Source organism: Nansenia antarctica, assembly GCF_963989245.1.
Source record: "Nansenia antarctica genome assembly, chromosome: 15".
In the NCBI taxonomy this organism is placed as follows: Eukaryota; Metazoa; Chordata; class Actinopteri; order Argentiniformes; family Microstomatidae; genus Nansenia; species Nansenia antarctica.
Window position 1 is genome coordinate 30,728,138 of NC_137685.1, and position 15,000 is coordinate 30,743,137.

Here is a 15,000-nt window from a genome sequence, read left to right on the forward strand (position 1 = left end):
ACACAAGCAGACAGAAACAAGCACACACACACACGCACACAAGCAGACAGAAACAAGCACACACACACACGCAGACAGACACAAGCACACACACACACACACACACACACACACACACACACACACACACTCGCAGACACAGACACAAGCAGACAGAAACAAGCACACACACACACGCAGACATAGACACAAGCAGACAGACACAAGCACACACACACACACACACACACACACAAGCAGACAGACACACACACACACACACACACACACACACACACACACACTCGCAGACACAGACACAAGCAGACAGAAACAAGCACACACACACACGCAGACATAGACACAAGCAGACAGAAACAAGCACACACACACACACACACACACACACAAGCAGACAGACACACACACACACACACACACACACACACACACACACACTCGCAGACACAGACACAAGCAGACAGAAACAAGCACACACACACACACACACACACAAGCAGACAGACACACACACACACACACACACACACACACACACACAAGCAGACACACACACACACACACACACACACACACACACACGCAGACATAGACACAAGCACACACACACAAGCAGACAGAAACAAGCACACACACACACACACACACACACACACACACACACACACACACACACACACAAGCAGACACACACACACACACACACACACACACACACACACACACACACACACACGCAGACATAGACACAAGCAGACACACACACACACACACACACACACACACACACAAGCAGACAGAAACAAGCACACACACACACACACACACACACACACACACACACACACACACACACAAGCAGACACACACACACACACACACACACACACACACACAGACATAGACACAAGCAGACAGACACACACGCACACAGGGCTCACTGTAATGCGTGGAACGGAATAAGGAACGGCATCACACACACACGTGCGTTCCACGCATTCCAATGATCCAACGATCACTACCTCCACCAGCCTCCCCTGCTACACTGTCTCCTTGAGCTGCCTCGGCTCTCAACTGCCACGGCTGGTCAACAAACAAAACAACACAAAACGAACAACCTTCCAGAAGACCACCACAGTGAAGGTAGTCTCAGAACACTCCTCAGAGAGGCCAAGGAGATTTATCGATGGTGGAACTCAGTTTCAAAACGGGGCTCCGACCCCCGCAGCACAGGAACAGCGGGGGGACGGCCCGTCGACGGGACGCTGATGCAGTATTCATGCTAATGTGTTCTCTCTGTGTTGACAGGAACCTTGGGAAGTCCGGCCTGCGGGTCTCCTGCCTCGGATTAGGTGAGTGTGATATAGGGACCGGGTGAGGGCCCGGGAGGGTGTGTGTGTGTGTGTGTGTGTGTGGGGGGGGGGGGGGTGTGTGTGTGTGGAGGGGGGGGTTATGAGTGTGGGTGGGGGGCCGGGGGGTGTGTGTGTTATTATTCTTGCTGTTGTTGTTTTCAAATAGCAAGCCAGTGAGCCACAGAGTTTTTTTTTCCAAAGGCTGTTTCTAATGGGGGGGTTCCACTACTCCCTGTATTAACAGATGACAAGGCCTTGGTACAGAGTTACGCACAAGTATAATTCAGCAGCTATGCGATATCAATAAAGTACCTGTATCTGTCTATCTCTTCAACAATCAACAATCCCTGTGTATTGTACGTGTTCTTGTACCTGTCTGATGGATCACTAACACCTGTCTGTCTCTCCCTGTCGCTGCTCTGCAGGAACGTGGGTGACGTTCGGAGGGCAGGTAACGGATGAGGTGAGAGAACATGTTGTGGAGGATGTTGTTATTTCCGGTCCTCATCCGTCAGTCAACGCTCCCGCTGCCCCCAATTCTCCCAACGACCCAGGGCCTGCTTCCACTGTCAGGAGGGCTATTTCTGCTTAACAAATTGACACATGGGCGCACACCCAAAGCAGACACGCGCAGACACAGACGCATGCCACGTGTACACTCAGACACACAGACACACATACACACACACACAGACCCATATAATGAGGGTACTGCACATGCCATATGAAGGTAAACCCAGTGGAGAGGGGAGTACTCCATCAGCCCATCATGTGTACTGTAGGGAGTTTTGACACCATGTGTACTGTAGGGAGTTCTGACAATTGAACAGCCTTAAGCACTTCCTTCCACTGACCTCTGGACCTCCCCCCCGCCCCGCCTCTCTCTCACTCTTTTCCCTGCTCCTTCTCTCCTCCCTCCCTCCCTCTCTCTTTTCCCCGGCTCCTCCCCCCCTCCCCTAACAGATGGCGGAGCAACTCATGTGTCTGGCCTACGACAACGGCATCAATCTGTTTGACACAGCGGAGGTCTACGCCGCGGGGAAGTGAGTACGCACCCCCCCTGCCCCCCCCCCCCCAGTACAGAGGACACCCCTCAACCAACACCCAGTCAGGCCTAACAACACTGACCTCCAACACTAGACAACCAAAAGACACGTCACACACAACAAGTGTTTCAAAAGAGGAAAACGGACCCAAAGACAGAGCCCGCGGCATACTTTACTCGACAGGCAGGCGACCATTTTGTGCCAACGCGTGCCCAGTTTCCACTACCCCGCCCGGGTGTGATTTACAGTCAAACCCAGTCACCCTCAGACTCTCTTTTTAGAGATGTCGTTAAAGTGGATTAAACCTCGGTAGAATCTCAGCCACGGGGTCCGGGGGGGGGCAGGGAAGGTAAGGCAGAATGAAATGCACACTGCCGCTCCTACGGTTACAGAGAGTCTGCTCTCTGTGGCCTTACATGTGCACAGGCCTGTGTGTACGAACACAGACAGAAGGACAGGCGGTCTAACCCAGGCTGGGAGGGTGGTGGGGCGGGGTTAGACTGTCTGTGACCAGGTCAGGCCTGTGAACCTGCCTGCATAAACATGAGAGATGAATGGGTGACTGGTTACGTATGGCCCCCTGGCCCTGAGCAGGGACCCTGAGGTCAGAGAGGTCGTTTACTACACACGTTTACCATACCAGACTCACACGGCGTCGCTTACGAGAGGTCAGGGGTCGATGTACGTACGGACTTGGACGGAACTGGCTTGGTGATGTTTGAGACATTTGACATCACTTAAACTCTAAATCAAATCAAATCAAATCAAATTTTATTTGTATAGCGCATTTCTTACAAGATGCAACTCAATGCGCTTCACATACTGACAGAGCCGCAAGCAGGCAAAAGTAAAAACCTGTACACTATGTAGCCAGGAAAATTCCCTTGCAGCCCTCTACTCATAGAGCGACTACTAACCAGTTTGCCTACCAGCACCCAGCGGTGGGCCCCCACACCCCCCCCCGGGGAGCCCCCGCCGCCCCACACACCCAGCCCGCCCCACCACCAGCACACCCGGCCCAGCCAAGCAAGCACAGACCATAAAGCTCTAGACATCATGATGCCATATAGTACTTCTCAGAATGGATTAGTGACGCTTTGTAGTGTAGATTGAAATAATCTGACAGGATTATCCTTGTACAACAGTAGGCTACCCCAGATTAATGGCCTCTAAATCTTCTTTAAATCCGCTCAAGGACGTATACTGTGCTGTCATAACATACATGGATGTTATACTGTGCTGTCATGGCTTGGGCATGTTTGCCACGGTGTTAATTTTCTTATAAAGTATTTACTTATAAAAGGACTAAAGAAACACACTTGTCATTGTCCATCCTCCCATCCAACAGCTAGCCCCGACAAGTAATAATTATAACTACTACTACTAATAACAATAACAACAACTACTACTACTAATTATAATGATGATGATAATAATAATAAGCATAATAATAGTAATAATAACTGTATTTGTATAGCACCTTTCATACAGACTATGCAGCTGAAAGTACTTTGACAGTTCAGTACAACCATATCACAATAATAAAGTTCAGCATAACCATCACAACCATATCACAATAATAAATAGAACAACTTTAATAAAAGAAAAGATGATGAAATAATCAAGAGTAGGAGATAAAAGTATTAGTTAGTTGTATGCCAGGTTAAAAAGCGATGTTTTCAGCTGTCGTTTAAACATGTCTACTGAGGCCACCTCAGATCAGGTCGTGTGTGTTTTCCCATGTCTTCAGGCTACACATTAGCTGAAAAAAAATCGGTAAATCTTCCTTGTCCAAAATACCCCTCTATACGATAATAGCTTTTAGCTGATTTTCCACACGACTCAAACTTCTTAGCAAATCTACGGCTAAGTCGATCTCGATCTCTCTCTCTCTCTCTGAGGATCGTAACCTGCCTGACTGTCAGATGTATGACCTCCTCTCCTCCCTCGCCCCCCAGGCAAGAGTTAGATCACGCCTCGTGACGCTAGTGTGCGATGTGGAGCAATGTTTATCAAACACAAATTGGTGGGTATAATAATGGCACAGTACGGGTAGGAGATGGTATGGGAGGTGTTAAACAGAAATAAACCGGTCTAAACAACAACAACAAAAATCCCTTATTCACCCAGTAATACCTTCTCTCTGTCTAACCGTACTGTGCGTCACATGCCAGTGGATCTGCCTGGTCTGGTGCTAATCCTTTTTTCTTTTTTTTTCTGAGTGGGGCAGTCCCACTCATATGTTTATTTTTATTGTGATAGAGAAAGTAGAGATTTGACAGGAAGGATGGGTGAGAGAGAGAGGAGGGATGACATGCAGGATATGTCCACGGCCGGAATTGAACCGGGAACCCTGCGGTTACGTGGTCAACGCTTAAGGCCGATTTAAAGTTCTGCGTCGAATTTACGTGCGTAGCTTACGTAGCCTCTTACGTAGGTCTCGCACTTTACACTTCTGCGTAGGTGGCAGTGTGTTTTCTATGCCCCTGTGCTGTGCCTCTTCCGGTTAGAACTCAACGGAGCTCAAAGCTCAAAGCGGCATAATAGCGATCTTTTTGTTGTTATGCTTGTTGTAAATAAAAGTTCTATGATGCATTGAAATGACATTAAACTAAGATAATACGATGGTTATCATAATTTTTATTAATGAGTAATTACAGAAAAGGTAAATTACATTTCTGTCATGGCTTCCGCATTTTGGTCTACGAGAGAGTCGGAATCATGTGCTACCAAGCGGACCAATCACAGAGCTTACGGTTGCGTAGAAACTGACGCGTTCTTACATTTTTGGAGATGTGCACGTAGATGTGCACGTAGATGTGCACGTAGGCAAGGCGGGCCCACGCGGGACTACGCAAGGCTACGGCGTTGATTTTACGCAGAAGTCTAAATCGGCCTTTAGTCCGCTACGCCACCTAAGCACCCCGTCTGGTGCTAATCCTGATGGCCTGTAGTGCTGAGAGGCTTACAAGTACGCACAAGGTGCTTCACCCCGGAGAGGGAGAACACAATACAATTGACATGTTTGGCTTTTAGCAGAGGGGCACCAAAGCACTCTTAAGTTGACCCATGACCATTTCACCCCAACCCTTCACTATCAAACATGCTGTGAGTCCATCCTATCAACGTCATACTCCCGGCTCCTAGCTGAGGGACCTGAACCCCGTGTCAGTCAGATCAGCTATACTGGATGTGATGATGATGATGATGATGATGATGATGATGAGTCAGTGTTACGTGTCTGGAGGTTGATTATGTTGACATTGTACCAGAGGTTGGACACAGATAACGGGGTTGGTATGCTGGGATTCCAAAAACAGTCCTGTGTGTCTGTGTGTGAGAGGGTGCGTGTGCACGACCTGGCACTGCCCGAACCACAGAGACAGAACCACAGAGACAGAACCACAGAGACAGAACCACAGAGACAGAACCACAGAGACAGAACCACAGAGACACAGAGACACAGAGACACAGAGACACAGGGACAGAACCACAGAGACAGAACCACAGAGACAGAACCACAGAGACAGAACCACAGAGACAGAACCACAGAGACAGAGCCACAGAGACAGAACCACAGAGACAGAGCCACAGAGACAGAACCACAGAGACAGAACCACAGAGACAGAACCACAGAGACAGAGCCACAGAGACAGAGCCACAGAGACAGAACCACAGAGACAGAACCACAGAGACACAGAGACAGAGACACAGAGACAGAGACACAGAGACACAGGGACAGAACCACAGAGACAGAGCCACAGGGACAGAACCACAGAGACAGAGCCACAGAGACAGAACCACAGAGACAGAACCACAGGGACAGAGCCACAGAGACAGAACCACAGAGACAGAACCACAGAGACAGAACCACAGAGACAGAACCACAGAGACAGAGCCACAGAGACAGAGCCACAGAGACAGAACCACAGAGACAGAACCACAGAGACAGAACCACAGAGACACAGAGACAGAGCCACAGAGACAGAACCACAGAGACAGAGCCACAGAGACAGAACCACAGAGACAGAACCACAGAGACAGAACCACAGAGACAGAGACAGAGACACAGAGACACAGGGACAGAACCACAGAGACAGAGCCACAGGGACAGAACCACAGAGACAGAGCCACAGAGACAGAACCACAGAGACAGAACCACAGGGACAGAGCCACAGAGACAGAACCACAGAGACAGAACCACAGGGACAGAGCCACAGAGACAGAACCACAGAGACAGAACCACAGAGACAGAACCACAGAGACACAGGGACAGAACCACAGAGACAGAGCCACAGAGACAGAACCACAGAGACAGAACCACAGAGACACAGAGACACAGAGACAGAACCACAGAGACAGAACCACAGAGACAGAACCACAGAGACAGAACCACAGAGACAGAACCACAGAGACAGAACCACAGAGACAGAACCACAGAGACAGAACCACAGAGACAGAACCACAGAGACAGAACCACAGGGACAGAACCACAGAGACAGAGACACAGAGACAGAACCACAGAGACAGAACCACAGAGACAGAACCACAGAGACAGAACCACAGAGACAGAACCACAGAGACAGAACCACAGGGACAGAGCCACAGAGACAGGGCCACAGGGTAAATATTTCAGCTCAGATCAGCAGCTCAGCTAGTTAGTTTATGTCACGTTCTTATGTCACGGTCCACCAGCGCACATGGCCCTGTATCTGTGTTAACAGATACACACGACCCATGAATGAACACATCTCCTCTGTAGGCTGTTCGTACAGTACACATCCACCCACACACACATTCACTCCCCCTGTTTATGGGGCTGGCATACACATTTGTTTACCTGTCCCAATGCATTAGTGTACTGTAGCTGTAATTGCATATAATGGTCTACAATCTATGTGAAGTGTGAGTTGCCGTTATGATAATTATGCGGAAAGATCATCTGAGAAGGATAGAATCATGCTACATCCATAGAGAGATGGAGAAACGTCTCTCCTCTCTCCCGTCTCCTCTCTTCTCGTCCCTCTCCTCTCCTCTCCCCTAACCCACAGCTGTCTGTAGAGAGCTAGAGAGAGAGAGGGAGAGCTACAGTGTCTCAAACTGTACACACTGGGGGGGGTCACATTACAGGAAAGTACACACTGAGGTCATATTACCAGGAAAGTACACACTGGGACCACATTACAGAAAAGAGGTTTGTTTATTTGTCACGTAGAGAGGAGGGAGGGAGGGAGGAAGGAGCCCCCCCCAACAGAAGCCATCCTGGGCCTAATAGGCACCTCGTTGGTCCCAATTATCACCCCCCCCATGAGAAGTGAGTGACGAGGAGCCTGCTAGCAGCCTGCTAAACAGCAGCCCCACACCCGCTGGCAGCCACTTCACACTCCCTCCTCTCTCTCTCTCTCTCTCTGAATGGGACCCACACACTGGTCTCTGCAGGAGGCCTTTGTACACACATTTAACTGTGACTGGATCTGTAGGCTGTGTTTCCCAGGGTGGTTTAGACGTACGTCTCCTCCTTTCAGAGCAGAGGGTTCGCAGCGTTGTTCTTTGTGTGACCGGTGGTGCGTGCCGCCGTTCAGGGGAGGCTGGCTGGGGGAGGGAGGAGGAAGACGGCCTTTACTGTAAACGAACGGAACAGGATGAGGAACGGCGTCAAACACGCACGCGTTTCTACCTCCACCAGCCTCCACTGGTTCAGTTGTTTGTTGAGTGTGTCCATAGAGCGTAAAACGTCCAATGAGTGCCACGTCTCCAACAAACGATGGTCTCCAATAACAGCCGGGACATTAAGGACATTGATACTATCACACGCCTGGTCCCTAATACACCCCTGGTCCCTAATGCACGCCTGGTCCCTAATGCACGCCTGGTGTCTGTGCAGCAACTGTCAACCAATGCCAACCGAGATGGAGAGTGTAGACAAACTTGTTGTAAAGAGCACAGATTTCTGTCCGCAGCTTTTCAAGGCAAGTTGACATTATCAAACTATCGTTTTATGATAAAGCGTAGTCTTCTTACCTGTGAGCTCTTTCATTAGCGGTGGTCGATTAAATGCCTCCAATGCATCTAACGCATCTAATGCATCTAACGCATCTAATGCATCTAACGCATCTAATGCATCTAATGCATCTAATGCATCTAACGCATCTAATGCATCTAATGCATCTAATGCATCTAACGCATCTAATGCATCTAATGCATCTAATGCATCTTCGGAAACGTGGCGAGAACAAAGACGCGCATCTTTATGCAGTTGGGTTCGTCCACATGCATCTCCCCACTGCTTTCTCCTCTTCCGCTCATTGACTAACCTTGTCATTGCCTCTATGCTGTACATTGATTCCATTCGGCTTAACATTATATATCGTTACTCTGTTTCATATCACTTAACATACTCTATAAATATATTGATAACATATACGTCCCATGTCTGATTAACAACGCATCTTGGCACTACAATGTGTTACCATGTTGAAGCATTTCCAGATATCTCAAAAAACAGGCCTTTTGAAATGTTACCATTTTGGCTAATGCTAATATAGCACTTCAAAACTCACCTTCTCATGACCGCTTTACCTGATTCAGTCGGATGGGGGTGGCATACTATGCTAGGCTTGCAGAATATGGTGTAAGCACATTATAAGTAGTGAAATGCTTGACATAAACTATACAACATGGTCATTCACTGGGGAAGGTTCCTACAGATAGACGAAAATGCATTGTGGATTACTACAATGCATTTTCGTATATCTGTAGGAACACGCCCCATTGCCGCTTGCTTGTTTGTTGTTGTTGTTGTTATTATTATCATTATTAATAAAGATGAAGGTTTTGACTAATTTATTGTAGGCTAATAATGATATTTGTTATCAGTAAGAGAGTGTGTGTGTGTGTGTGTGTGTGTGTGTGTCATATGGTGAGTTTGGCAGCAGCAGTGTGTTAAAGAGAATAAGCGGTCATTTCCAGTAATAGAGCATCTCAGTAGGCGCCGGGTGTGCTCCACCGTTAATAAACACCCAGGCTACCAGAATAGGTTTTACTGTACAGTATCTGGTATCCATATCCATTTTCTCGCCCCCCTCTCTCTCTCTATCTCTCCCTCTCTGACACACTCCCTCCCCCTCTCTCTTTTTTTCTCTCCCTCTCTCCCTTTTTCTCTCTCCCTCTCACACACTCTCTCCCCCTCTATCTCTCTCCCTTTCACACACCCTAACCCCCTCTCTTTTTTTCTCTCTCCCTCCCTCTCTCTGTCCCAGGGCGGAGACGGTGCTGGGCAACGTCATAAAGAAGAAAGGATGGAGGTAAAGACCTAATCCTAACCCTCCACCTCCCCCCTCCCTGTCAGTCCCTCCACCTCGTCAGAAAGGGCCCAGTGTTGTGGTGTTGTGTACAAGCAGGCAGGGGGATGAAACATTAATGGCCTGGCCCCTCTCATGTGTCCTGCCTCAAACATACTGAATAATGGACCAGCCTGGAGTACTGACACGCTGTCAACCTGGCTCTAGAGCCCAAATGGCTTCTCATTGACCCGTCTACAGTACTGGGACTCTTTCCCCGTCACTGTCAACCTGGGTCTAGAGCCAAAATGGCTTCTCATAGAGCCGTGTACAGTTAGCTCTCATTCACAGTGTCTCTGTCACTCTGGACACACTCTAGGTGTGAGTGAAGGTAGCCATGAGAGGGAGTGTACTACTGGTTTCTGCTTTGCTTTGGTTCAGGCTTGGTTATAACTGACTTTCCTATTTGTGTGTGTGTGTGTGTGTGTGTGTGTGTGTGTGTCATTATATCTTGTTTGTGTCATTGTATCTCGTGTGTGTGTGTGTGTGTGTGTGTGTGTGTCACTGTATCTCGTGTGTGAGTATGTATGCGTGCAAGTACAATATAGGACCTAAAGTGTGTGCTAAGCTGAGTCATCCTAATCGTCACAATGCATGAGACTCAGGACATGCAAACCTGACACAACCCATTATCCCAGGCCTGGCCCTCAGCCCTGACACATCAGCAAGGCCACCTCCAACACACACACACACACACTGTTTTTTCTGTGTATTTCTTTTATGTACTGTTATGTATAAAAGCCTTTGCTTGTAAAGTTGTATGTGTGTTTTTTTTTTCTTCTTCTTCTTCTTCTTCTTCTTCTTCTTCTTCTTCTTCTTCTTCTCCTCCTCCTCCCCTGTCCCGTAGACGTTCCAGTCTGGTGATTACAACGAAGATCTTCTGGGGTGGAAAGTATGTTTCATCTCCGGCTTGTGTTAAAATGAGAAATTATCTGTCTGCCGTATCATTAGCCTGGGGGAGCAGGGCTGGGCTGGTCTGTGATTGACTGACTGGCACAGTCGCAGAGTATCTGATGCCTCCTGTTAATGTGATCATGTGTAATCCACGCTGGACTGTTTCCATGGGCTCTCGGTATGAAGCTGAAATGTATAATGTGTTATTGAGATGGTGGAGGGAGGTGGAGGTCTCTGATGGAAAGTAAGGTTGGGCGGTATCCAATTTTTGACACCGTTAAACCTTCCCGAAATGTTACCGCGGGATTACAAATCAAATCCTTGCTGTTACTGCTGGTCTAGTATGTGTAACACTGCTGGTCTAGTATGTATAACACTCGCTCAGAAGAAATCAGAGGATGGGCTCACTGATTAATGAATGGAATGGAAGTCGTGATCCTCTGTGACTCTCGGTAGAGCATGGCGCTAACAACGCTTAGGTTGTGGATTTGATTCCCGCTGGGACCATATACAGTATACTGAAAAATGTATGTATGCACTCACTGCAATGTAAATCACTTTGGATAAAAGCGTCAGCTAAAGTACAACGAGCCCCTCCTCCATCAGCCTCCCCTGGGATATGTCTAACGTAATATCGGAACATGTTCTCATAACTAACTCTCTAATATGTCGTTATCATCTGTAGAGCGGAGACCGAAAGAGGATTGTCCCGAAAACACATTATAGAAGGTAAGCTGCTGTCCACTCGGATTACTCGGACCTTGAATAACTCTGCACTGCACTTTATATACAGCACTATTCATGCACTGTCTGTCCTGTTTTTGCCTGTCTTTGCATTTGCATTTGTACTTGTTTTGTTCATGTATATGTGAAAAAAGCATAAATGCACCTTCTGTAAATGCCAAAGCAAATTCCTACATGTGTCAAGCATAATGGCAATAAACGTTATCTGAATCTGAATCTGAATCTGAATCAGATCACAGATTAGATTAGATTAGATTAGATTCAACTTTATTGTCATCGCAGAGTACAAGTACAATACAACGACAATGCAATGTTAGTCAAATCACACAGATTTCTCAGATTCCTAAGATCAGTCAGTCCACTCAGATCACACAGATCAAGGACAGTAGGAGGAGTGAGATACTTCAGCGCATGGCGTCCTACTTAGTCATAACAGCTCCAGGGAGCAGAGGCTCCGTTTTTAGAGTGGGGTTCTCTTGGGGCATTACTCATTTTTGCTGAGAATGCTTGTTGTGTATTTGTGGTAAATAATACAATAGCACCTTGACAAGAGTCTTCTTTTTCTATCCTCTACCAGAACAATAGGCTGCTTCATTAACTCACTCACTGTCAGAATTCCGGAACACTCACCACCTAGAGTGCCATGTGTTGTAATGTAATATTTACCTGTGATTGGCTACAAAATGAAGCATCATAACTTTTTTGGGTGAATAGCTTGGCACTCTAGAAACCTTGGCACTCTAGAATGTCTCAAGAATACCGTGGCACTCGAGACTTAATTCACCCACTAAACGAGTTAATTGGGACAACAGTAGGATGCTTATTGCAGGTTTAAAAAGCTAGTGTTTGATGCTGGTTGCAGGTTTAAACACTACTGTATGATGTGTATTGCAGGTTTAAAGGCTTCACTAGAGAGACTGCAGCTAGAGTATGTGGACGTGGTGTTTGCCAACAGACCGGACCCCAACACACCTATGGAAGGTACAGTCAGGTCCTCCTTCTCCTCTGTCCCTCAGTGACTGGGTGGTCTCTGCCTTTTCCCTCCCTCTCTTCTCCTCTCCTCTCGTTTCCCCAGAAGCGTTGACATGCTCTACTGTTGTGGAGGTAGAAATCGGATGACGGGCTCATTGTAATGCATGGAACGGAATCAGCAGTGGTATCATACACGTTCCTCATTCCGTTCCAATGCATTAGAATGATTCCGTCCTTTGATCTTCTACCTCCACCAGCCTCCCCCCGTCATATTGGGTTTTTTAGCAGACGCCTTATTCCAACTTTTAATCAATACATTTGACTACGTAAGTGAATCATCAATTCACCAGTTGTAGCAGGAAGAGTCATCTAGCTCAGGCCAGGGGCCATTGACAGTTGTGGTGATAGAAGAAGAAAGAAAGACGTTTTTAGGGTTTTTTTGTTCACAGGAGAAACAGTACGGGCGGGGGGGAGAAGTAGAAATCTTAGGAGACACAGTATAGGGGGAAGCACAGTGCTGGGTAGTTAAGGTGTAACCTGAAGAGATGGAGGTCTTTAGTCTCCTGCAGAAGATGGGGAGTGACTCTGCAGTTCTGACAGCCGTGGGAAGCTCATTCCACCAGCGGGGAGCCAGTGTAGTGAAGAGACGTGACCGGGCAGCGTGACTGCCGCGTTGGTGTAGAGGTGGTGGGGCCAGTAGAGGTGGAGGAGCGGAGTGAACGGGCTGATGTTTGGGGGGTGACCATTGTCTCCAGGTAGGCAGGGGCTGTTCCTTTGGTGCCTGGTAGGCGAGCATCAGGGTCTTGAATCTGATGCGAGCTGCTAGCATGTCTCTTGTAGTTGTCTCTAGTTGTCTCTCCCAGACAGAACATGAGAACAAGTCCTTAACTCACCTGTTTGGCCACACTGGCGGGCAACTAGACACCCTGGCGAGTCTCTGTCCTAGAACTTCAGTCTTACAGGATGACATCAGAGTCTGAGGACCCTTGAACACTAGAACAGCCATGCTTTTTTTTACCTCCTAAAATGACCCCCTCTTTACAATGCTCAAGCTGCTACACAAAGACCACTAGTTTGCCGCTTGTAAATTAGCCTGCTTCCTACACACTAAAACAAAACTGCAAAATAGCTTTATACCAGCTTATCCTGATGTGATTTTGAAAAGGTAAGGATACTGGGTGGTAGAACGCACATATCTAGGAAAAGCCATGAAAGGAGGGTCCTGAAATTTGATCGAGTGCTAAGATTTGATTTTGTAACATTTTTCTCTACTCCCATGTCCGTGATCATGGCTGTTCTAGTGTTAAAACGCTTTAAAGCCCTTTAAAGTGCTCGCTCTATTCAGCCACCTTCAGACAGTATCCATAGTGACCCCTGTCTGTCCACAGAGCAGGGGGCAGGGAGCTGGGTCTTCATGGGCCCCTCAGAGGGTCCCCTCCCTGGGACTGATGTCCTGGTAGAGACAGAGGCAGCAGAGACACTCTCCTGGCCCCCCCTGCCCTGTGCTTTTAGTTTGGTATCTCCTATCCTGACAAAACTGCTCTCCTCAGAACGATGAGATTCTTTTGGCGGGGGGGGGGGGGGTTATCTTTTTATTTACCCACCTGCCCTTTCTAAGACACGTAACATGTGCTGGACCGTCGTTCACACGGAAAGCTTTGGAACTACTGTACGTTTCAGGACGAGAACTAGTTGGGTGTGAACTAGCCATCTGCTGTGCCTCTGTTGGAGTGGCCAGAGGACAGAGCAGATGGAGGGGGGGGGGGAAGAGAGAGAGTAAGTGGGGGGGAGAGAGAGAGTAAGGGGGGGGGGGGGGAGAGAGAGTAAGTGGGGGGGAGAGAGAGAGTAAGTGGGGGGGAGAGAAAGAGGGAGAGAAAGTAAGGGGGGGGGGGGAGAGAGGGGAGGAGAGAGTAAGGGGGGGGGGGAAGAGAGAGAGTAAGGGGGGGGGAGAGAGAGAGAGGGGAGGAGAGAGTAAGGGGGGGGGGGAGAGAGAGGGGAGGAGAGAGTAAGAGAGATGTTCTTCCCTGTTGGAGTTCCACCCCTCCCCCCTGTGAAGTGAAGTGAAACTTTATTTATATAGCGCCTTTCGTACATGAATGCAACTCTAAGCACTGTGTGTGTGTGTCTGTGTGTGTGTGTGTGTGTGTGTCTGTGTGTGTTTTCAACGGCAGAAACGGTTCGAGCGATGACCCACGTGATCAACCAAGGCATGGCCATGTACTGGGGCACGTCTCGCTGGAGCCCCATGGAGATCATGGTGAGTCTCACACGTTATTATTATGACCTTTATGACCATAATCCATGATTATGATTGGATTAGCACAAGGGAGCACAGTGCTCCTCGGGGAGCTAAACGCTAACCGCTAACTGCTGCTGTTTCCCTGCGCGGCCTGTAGGAGGCGTACTCTGTGGCGCGACAGTTCAACCAGATCCCTCCCATCTGCGAGCAGGCGGAGTACCACATGTTCCAGAGGGAGAAGGTGGAAGTGCAGCTGCCAGAGCTCTTCCATAAGATAGGTGAGGCTGGGCCTGGGGCTGGGGCTAGAGGCTGGGCCTGGGGCTGGGGCTAGAGGCCAGGCTGGAAGGCTGGGCCTGGGGCGAGGGCTAGAGGCCTGGGGCTGGGGCTAGAGGCCAGGCTGGGAGGCTGGGCCT

At 48.5% G+C, this 15,000-nt stretch overlaps 1 protein-coding gene across 6 annotated transcripts in view; it reads left to right on the forward strand.

Annotated features, from left to right (window-relative positions):
• kcnab2a (potassium voltage-gated channel subfamily A regulatory beta subunit 2a) overlaps positions 1–15,000 on the forward strand; it is a gene marked incomplete at both ends in the record, with an annotated part of 91,384 nt that overhangs the window by 70,071 nt on the left and 6,313 nt on the right. For 4 of the 6 annotated variants that reach the window (XM_080545903.1, XM_080545904.1, XM_080545900.1 and 1 more), the window contains 9 exons: positions 1,309–1,352; positions 1,778–1,815; positions 2,316–2,395; positions 9,658–9,702; positions 10,586–10,630; positions 11,318–11,361; positions 12,271–12,357; positions 14,520–14,605; positions 14,745–14,865. In XM_080545903.1, the coding sequence (XP_080402029.1) occupies positions 1,309–1,352; positions 1,778–1,815; positions 2,316–2,395; positions 9,658–9,702; positions 10,586–10,630; positions 11,318–11,361; positions 12,271–12,357; positions 14,520–14,605; positions 14,745–14,865 (590 nt within the window). Of the gene's footprint in view, positions 1–1,308; positions 1,353–1,777; positions 1,816–2,315; positions 2,396–9,657; positions 9,703–10,585; positions 10,631–11,317; positions 11,362–12,270; positions 12,392–14,508; positions 14,606–14,744; positions 14,866–15,000 lie in introns of all 6 variants that reach the window. The other 2 variants (XM_080545901.1, XM_080545905.1) reach the window with 2 other exon arrangements.